The sequence below is a fragment of the Nannospalax galili genome, unplaced genomic scaffold (genome assembly GCF_000622305.1).
Source record: "Nannospalax galili isolate Female #2095 unplaced genomic scaffold, S.galili_v1.0 scaffold622, whole genome shotgun sequence".
NCBI classification, from domain to species: Eukaryota; Metazoa; Chordata; class Mammalia; order Rodentia; family Spalacidae; genus Nannospalax; species Nannospalax galili.
In genome coordinates this window covers 985406-994331 of record NW_008348570.1, presented here as the reverse complement: position 1 = coordinate 994331, position 8926 = coordinate 985406, and the positions used below count along the sequence as shown (strand labels likewise).

Below are 8926 nucleotides of genomic sequence, written 5' to 3'. Positions count from 1 at the left end.
TATTTTTGATCATTAAATTTCAAGTTTCTCAAAAGAAAACTGTAGAAGATATGTCAGATTGTATGTGAATATATCAGAATTTCTCAATGTGCTAAAGTCTAATTTTCAAAACAGCACAAATATCTGTGGGTAGCAAGAAATTATCACCCTTCAATGAAAAGAAAAATAAAAAGAGATGAATAAATGCATAATAAGTAAGTTTGTTCATTCCATAATCTATGCTCTCTGCTCACATCAACAACAGGAGGAAGGTTAAATGAATGAAGTCAGTGTTCTAATAAAATGCTCAGATTTTATTCTGCCAGATACCATTCATATAAAACAGGGCACTCTAGGAGCTGGCAAGATGGCTTATCCATTAAGAGCACTGGCTGCTCTTGAAAGGACCTAGGTTTAATTCCCAGCACCCACATAGCAGCTAACAACTGTCTATAACTCCAGTTCCAGGGGATCCAACGCCCTCTTCTGACCTCTGTGGACATTGCACAACACAGGTGTACTTACATATATGCAGGCAATACACTCAAGCACATAAAATAAAAATAATAATTTTGTTTTTAAAAAGCAGCGCACTCTATTTTTTTAAGAAAATAAAATGCAGTCCTTGGTTGTTCTGTTTATTCACAGATCACATATGCTTGAATTTTAAGGTGATTCTTTTTCAAACATCACTGAGAAAACATGCAAAATAAAATGTCACCTACCACAGGGGAGTAAGAAGACCAGAAGAGAGAAACACCAAAGTATGGGTAACTTGGCTAGTTTGGGACACCTCTGGGATTTTCTTTGGACTTGGAAAAAGAAAAAAAGAATCAGGCATGACAGTACATGCTTATAGTACCAAATCCCAGCTACTTGGGAGGCTAAAGCAGGAGAATAGCTTGAGCCCAGGCATCTGAGGCAACCTGGGCAACACAGGGAGATGGCTCAGAGGTTAAGAATGCTTACTGCATAATCATGAGGCCCAGAGTTCAGATCCCAACACCAGTGTAGGAAGCTAACCATCCAGCAAATGCCTGTAACCCCAGGTCCAGGGGATCCAAGTGCTCTTCTGGCTTCTGCACACATGTATGTGCATACACTCACACAGATATACAAACACATACTCTCTCTCTCTCTTCCTCTCTCTCTCACACACACACGCACACATATAAATCAATTAAATTAAATTTTTTGGAAAAGGAAAAGGAGGAGATGAAATAGGAAATAACAGCAAAGCTCTAACAGAAGATAACTCACATAAATCCAGCAAGACAAAGAGAACTTTAAACTAACAACCAGAGTTAAGGTACACATAACTCCAGGAAGAAGATGGCTTCATTTTATTTAGGCATTATAGCTCATTCCAGTAAATTGAAGAAAATCATAGATTTGGTCATTCATTCATTCAGCAGATATGTTGAAGAAACAATTTCCTGACTCTTCTAACTGGGGCAATCTAAAAGTCTATCAAATATAGATACAGTTTTATGAGCTCAAAATATATTTAAACAAATAAAATCACTTCAAATAGTTTAGTGTTTTGAAATGGGCACTAAATACATGACATGCTTTTCAGAAAAGGTACTGAAATACTTGACTGTATTTGTACATAAAAATAATTTCATGCATTGTGTAACTAAAGCAGATAACACATAGAAAGGAATTGTCTCTAGATCAGAGCATAAAGATTCCACCTTTAGGACTTTGATGGCACAATAGAATTAGCAAGTTTACATACACTCTGTAACAATTTTCTGCTGAATTTTCTATTTTTTGACTGTTCAAGGAAGCATCACTTGAGGGGATCACCATGGGCATATAAGTCGTTTAAAATGATCATTATGTGACTGTGACAATGACTGGCAGCTGCCTTTCACTGATGATGAAAAAGATTGTTGAAAACAAATAAGTAAGACATTATGAGACTCAAATCACTGGACAGACTAGAAAGCACCATGACCAGAAAGCTGGTACTTGCAACAGCTTCCTACTAGTTTTGCCTTCTGATAATTAAACTATCCCTGAAGATCTCACACCCCAACCAGTTACCAATAAAGCAACTTTTTCTTCCATAAAACTTAAAACTATATAACTGACTGGGCATGGTGGCACACACCGTTAATCCCAGCATGTGTGAGGCAGAGGCAGGTAGATCTCTGTGAGTTTGAGGCCAGTCTGGTCTATCTAGCAAGTTTCAAACAAGCCAGGGCTACATAGTGGGACCCTGTCTCAAAATTTTTAATTTAATTATTTATATGTCTCTTCAACAATCTAACCCTTTCACCATTACCTACCACTAAATTAAAGATTTCTCCAAGTCATATTGTGTCACATTGTCATTTATTCAATAAATACTTATGCATAAATAAGTTATGAAGGAACAAAATATTATATAAGGGATACAAGAAAGAACATCATAGGTGTAGTTTATCCCTAAAGAAAAAAAATAGAAGTGTGTTCCAAGTAGAGGGAATGGTATACAAAGTTCTCGAGGGCTGAGGTTGTAGGGTAGAGAGTGGGCAGATGGTAGTGATTGGTGTTATGGTTTAAATGTGAAATATCCCCTTGTAGTGCCTGAACACTGATCCCCACCTGGCGATGCTGTTTCAGGAGCCTGTGGAGCCCCTGAGAAATGAAGACTAGCTGAAGGAGGTAGGCCACTGCTGGCAAACCTTGAGTTTACAGCCTGGCTGCACACGGAGCCATTTTCTATTTTCTGGTTGATCAAGATGTGAGGAGTCCCAGCCACACCAGCTATGTATTCCCATGGCCAAGAGCTCTATCATACCTTCCCTGCCATGATGGACCGTACCATTAAGATTTTTTTTCTATCATTTATATTGTCACAGCAACAAGAAAAGTAACTATACTGACATATGGTAATGGTTCTTAATCTCCTGGAAAAAGGGGCGGCAAGGTTTGGCACCAACCCCATTCAACTCTACAGGCATACAGGAGAGGGAAGTGGCAAAGGTGATGCTAAAAGACCATCTCATGTAAATCTGTGGAATATTCTGGGCTACTAAATATGTATTAATGTGGAGGGGGTAGATGTGATGATGGTAAGGAAGAGGGAATACAATACGCAAGGTTGTGAAGACGCTCGTGCACGGTGCCCTCTTACCTCTTAGTGCCCCAACTTTCCTACTTCATTGACCTCACTTTCTAACCCTTATTCCACATCTGCTCACAGAGGCCACTGCTGACATGGTGGTGGTCTAATTTCATTTCTGATATTGTGATAAAACACCCTGACCAAAAGTATCTTAGGGGAGGGAAGAGTTTATTTGGCTTACAATTTGAGATTGAAGTTCATTATTGCAGGGAAGTTGAGGCAGGAACTTAATGTGTCATTTCCAAAGTCAAGAACAGAGACAGAATAAATGAATGGATCTGTCCTTGCTTGCTTTCTGCTATGTTTAGCTGGCTTTCTTTATTCTTTTACATAGTTCAAAGCCCAGCCTAGGGAATAGTCCCACCCACAGTGCTCTGTGTCAATTAATGATGTAAACAATGCCCTACAGACATGCCCATAGGCCAATCTGATCTAGATGATTCTTCAATTGAGGATCTCAGGTGATTGTAGCTTGTATCAAATTGACAGTTAAAACTAACAGCAGAGGCAGTTTTTAGCAATCCTCCCAGCTGAGAGACTCCCTGTATTGGCCTTTCTCTTAGTTACATTCCATTGACTTTCATCCAATTCAGCACTCACACTGACAGAGTGCCTACCAAGAGCAAGCCAGTGTGTCACTATGGTGTTCAAATGAATGGAGCCATCCTCAGCATTTTCACCACCTAAAACATCTACATTCTAATACATTAAATACAATTAAGAACAAAAGGAATTGTCAGTTGTATCAAAATAGGGAAAAGCAAATAATCTATCTTATATTCTTACAGCACCTCCACTTAGATGTCTGTCTTGGGTGAATATGTCTAAAATTCATTATAGAAATGTATGAAACTGCCAAACAATAAATAAATTAAAATCTGTCTGTTCTAAAATTGTTCCTGCTGACTTCCAACTTCCTGCATGTTAAATATGTAATATTCAAATGGCAAGTCACAGCTGGATAAGTTAAATTCATCTATAGAGATCTGAGATCATTTTTCAGTATAAGCTTTATGTGTATATGTGTGTGTGTGTGTGTGTGTGTGTGTGTGTGTGTGTGTGGTGTGTGTGCAGGGGCACATGTGTATGTGGGTATATGTGCACATGCATGTAGGACCAGAGGACAACTTGGGTGTTGTTCCTCGGGTGCCATTCACCTATTTTTTAAAAATAGGTCTCTCACTGGGACCTGGATCTCACTAGTCTGGCTAGGCTGGCTGTCCAACAAGCCCCAAGGATTCACTTGTCTCCTCAGAGCTGGGATTACAAGTATGTACCACCATGCTAGGCTTTTTCCATGGGTTCTAGGGACCAAACCCAGTTTCTCGTGATTATATAGCATTTTAGCATTTAATTTACCTACTGAGCCATCTCCCCAGTCCCAGCCTGTAGTCCCAGTTGTCCTGGAACTCACTATGCAGACCAGGCTGGCCTCGAACTCACAAAGATCCACCTGCCTCTGCCTTCCAAGTGCTAGGATTAAAGGTGTGAGCCACCACACCCAGCTGCAGCCTTGTTTTTTAATAAGAAATAACTGAAGATAAAGGAGTAATGGGGAGAGAAATCCAGAAAAACCAATCATTTTCTCTTTAAAGAGACAGAACCCTAATTTAACACAAGTTTTCATGCAGGGGATTGGTGGGTGTGAGTGGTTGCCCACAGGTGAAAAATACACAAGACCCCCCCACTGGTGAACAAACTAACAAGAGCAGGCCCTTGTGGACCCAACGCTCCTGGAGGGAGAGACACCAGGAGGAAGGGAAGGAAGATGCAACGGGAAGGTTGGCTGTGCAAGACTGTAGCCTCAGCAGAGCTGAGGTGACTTCCAGGAGTGAACACTGCTGGCCACAGCCAGGCTGGAGTTTGTAACCCCCCCACACCTGCTCCCCCACCTTTCTATCTACTCCTCAAGTCATCTAGTTGATGTTTTAACACCTAACTGCTCTCAGGCCCTCCTGCTTCCACCCTACACACAATCTGAGATATGTGTCCATGGTTGCCCCTCCCAAATCATCCAAGCAGAGTTCAGGGGTGATTTTCTCCAGAAAGTGCTTCCTGTCCCCTCTTTGTCCATGCCACTGCCAAGGCTTCCTGAAAGTAAGGCAGTCAACTTCACCCTCCTCTAAGACCTTGAAGTTCAAGCCCTTGTCTTTGACTCCTTAAGACAGCCTGTTGGGGGCTGGAGAGGTGACTCGGCAGTTAAGAGCACTGGCTGTTCTTGCAGAGGACCTGGGTTCAATTCCTAGCACCCACAAGGTGGCTAGCAACTAACCATAACTCCAGTTCCAGGGAATCCAATGCCCTCTTCTAGCCTCCAGAGACATTGCATGCACGTGCTGTACTTACATTCAGGCAGAACACTCATACACATAAAATAAAAATAATTGAAAAGACAGCCTGGTAACTGAAAAAGAGTAGCTGTACCATCATTAAACTGAACTGGATGTGGCATACCCATGATCTTACCCACTTGGGAACACTTGCTGAGGTTCCATGGTCCTTTCCATGGAGAACCCAAAATATAGGGAAGCTGGAGTTAGCTATGGCAACAACCCAGAGGAAAAACAGTTTGGAAAAGGGACTGGGAGGATTTACCAAATGGATGGGTCTGAGGACTTAGGACTGAACCTTTGGAAAGCTCTTGTGACAGGACTCCATGAGGAACATTTACCACACTGTCTCAACCTGTCATGAGCTGGCCAGTGGGTGAGAGGGTAGACAGTTTGGGTTACATTGGTGGCCATTTCTGGACTACATGGGAGGCACTTACTAGACACTGTTATTTAACAATTTCTACATACCTAATTCAATACATAGGTACAGAGTTAATTTAATGCTGTTCAATAAGGTATAGTTTTATTTTACCTATATTTTAATTGTCATTTTAAAACTCAGAATTTTTTTTTTAAATCACCGTTTAAATACTGTTTTGAGAGGCACTCAAAACAGGTATACCAAGCTGGAGAACACATTCGTTCATCCATTACATTGACGGTCAATCAAGTGTAAGAAACGTTTGGGGAGCATAAAGATATTTTGTTGTAGAACAGAAATCTCTGCTCCTGCACTGTGGAACCACAGGTTTGGCCCAAGCTTTGGTGAAGACTTACGAAGTAGTGAGAAAGGACAGAACAAAGCAGGGAGCAGGGAGGAACGGAGGGAAATTGATATGGGGAAACCGAGGTCCTAGCCTCGGCTGCGCTGTCTCTGGGTCTCTTGGGGCATTTGTCCCCTCGGTGTGAAAAACCAGTGGTACCAGCCACTAGTGACAGTAATGACAGCATTCCGCAGGGGATCCAGCCACTAATGATCGAAATGACAACATTCCTGGGATTCTTTGCCTGGCTCCAAAAGGCTCCGTGTAGTTCCCAGGGAAACCAACAGGGGGCGCTCCCGAGAAGCCGACGCTCCGGGCGCGCTCCCGCGCAGGCCAAGGCTACGGCCACAGGGCACGCCTCCGAGAGCTACGCGGGAGGTGGGGTGGGGGAGGCGCCCGCGCCCACGTGACCCGGGCTGGCCGCCATGGCGGCGCTGGCAGAGTCTGGCTCCGAGGCCGCCCCGGGCGCTCGGTTCTTCTGTACAGCCGGCCGCGGCCTGGAGCCGTTCCTGATCCGGGAGGTGCGCGCGCGGCTGGAGGCCACGCAGGTGAGGTGGGGGGCGGAGACTGGCGGCCGCGCCCTGCCGGGGTCCCCGGGTCCCGGTCCCCTCTTCCTGCCAGCACGGGGGTCAGGCCCGGGAATGAAATACGATCCCGAGACCCGGTCCCTGCAAGCGGCGGTCCCTGCCCCGGGGTTTGATTGGCAGGCTCTGTGATGACAGTTTCTTTCTCAGTTTACCCAATCTGGTTACTGCACATCTGTCCCAAAGTTTTTAACAGAAGCAAATTATTTCCTGGATTCGTTAAAAGAAACAATGATATGAAGCCTATAATTAGAATCCTTCCTTTATTCCGTAATTGCAAACATACTTTCCAAACGTACTTTCCAGGTTTAGTTGCGTCTGGTTAGTTTCTTGTCGCGGATGGGTTTTACCTTGTAGGATGACTGAGTGGCTGTGAAAACTACACTTAAAACATGCAGTGACAGTAGCTAGAAAAATAATACACTCCTGCAGGCTTCGTAGCTACCTGTTCATTTCAATGACAAGTGAACAGGTTTTTAATCCTCTTTTAAGTTCTAGAATGTGCTCAACAGATTCTTAAAAGTAAAGAGGAAAGATGTAATAGGACAGGTACTTAGAGGGGGCTGTATGACCCTGTGAGTGATGTATGCTTGGAAAGGGAAGGCTTGCCAAGCCAAATTGGCCTATCACACCTGGGAACTGATGCCGTGTTGGAAGCCCACCAAAGGTGTTTCTACAGTGGGGCCCTGCGGAAAGTGGGGAAGCGGTCGGAAGAATGGCCTTAGTCAGATTATACTATTGCATTTGTGATTTGCATTGAAGAAGTGTTGAATGTCACAAAATAGTCACTGTATAATCATTCCTGTTTTCATCGAGGATTTAAAGATTTTATTTTTAATTTTTCTTTTTTTTAAAATGTGTATGAGTGTTTTGCCTGCATGTATCTAAGTGTACCAAAGTGGCCCATAGAGGCCAGAAGAGGATGTCAGATCCCCTGGAACTGGAATTTCAGACAGTTGTCATCCGCTATATAGATGCTGAGAACCCAACTGGATCCTCTGCAAGAGCAGCCAGTGTTGTTAACCCCTGTTAAATTTTCTTTAATTATGTGTATTATGTATGTTTGTGCTTGTGAGTGCAGGTGGCCATGGAGGCCAGAGGCATCAGATCCTCCTGGAGCTGGAGTGGCGGGGGATTGTGAGTAGAAGTACTGGGAACTGAGCTATGCTCTTCTACAGGAGCAGTGTACTGAGCCATCTCTCCAGCCCTTCATTAAGAATTTAATGTGCCCAGCACATGCTCCTAGGTCCTTGCCCCCTGTTTACTAAATTTTCACAGCCCCAGCAAAACTAAATATAGTTTTATATAGTTTTAGCAAAACTAAAATAAAGGAAAATAAAGTGCAGGTGAATCCAATGATGTGTTCAAGTCCTGCAATTACAAAATGTCAGATGGTGATACTCGGGTTCTGAAATTAAGCATTACTGTATAATATCCAACCCTAGCCAACTACATGGTCATACATAATGCTACAGTGGGATTTTGTTTTGTTTTCTTGGAGTGTTTAGTGTGAGAAGTACATGGCACAGTCAAGTCTGGAGATGTAAGGTTATTAAAAGATCCCATTTATCCCCTCTAAAGACAAAATGATTTGAGGGAAAGTTGAGCAAGAATTCACTTAAGCATGAGGGAAATTTTCCTGACAGTAAAAGCAAGTAAATGCCAAGAGAATTTCCATACTCTGTTCTGGTCTGTTTTTAGGGATAGAGAATGTGGAAAGGAGATTCGAACACAACCTCAGAAATTGCATCCCAGTTGCTCTGAATAGAAAGCAAAAGTTAATTGCTGTCATTATTACCTCAGGATTGCCCAAACCTTTGCTAACCACTTAAAACGTCAGACACTGTGTACAATTATGATTCAGTCCTCCAAAGCATGCTATAGGTAGATCACTTTGCTTCCATTTCACAAAGAATTAAGGAGAAAATGGGCACTAAGTGATAGAAGGCTTATTATCTTTTTAAAAAATATTTTTATTTTACGTGTATGCGTGTATTGCCTGCTTGTAGGTAAGTGTACCCATGTTGTGCAATGCCCTCAGAGGACAGACAAGATTGTTGGATCCCTGGAACTGGAGTTACAAACAGTTGTTAGCTGTCATGTGGGTGCTGGGATTCAAACCTGAGACTTCTGCAAGAACAGTCAGTG

The 8926-nt window shown here is 42.8% G+C and overlaps 1 protein-coding gene across 1 annotated transcript in view; it reads left to right on the top strand.

The window, feature by feature from the left end:
• Window positions 1-6605: 6605 nt before the first annotated feature.
• The window catches only part of Thumpd2 (THUMP domain containing 2), a 62657-nt gene continuing 60336 nt past the window's right edge, over window positions 6606-8926 (top strand). The window contains 1 exon segment of the mRNA XM_008845510.3: window positions 6606-6742. Within this exon segment, the coding sequence (XP_008843732.3) occupies window positions 6620-6742 (123 nt within the window). The 5' untranslated portion in view covers window positions 6606-6619.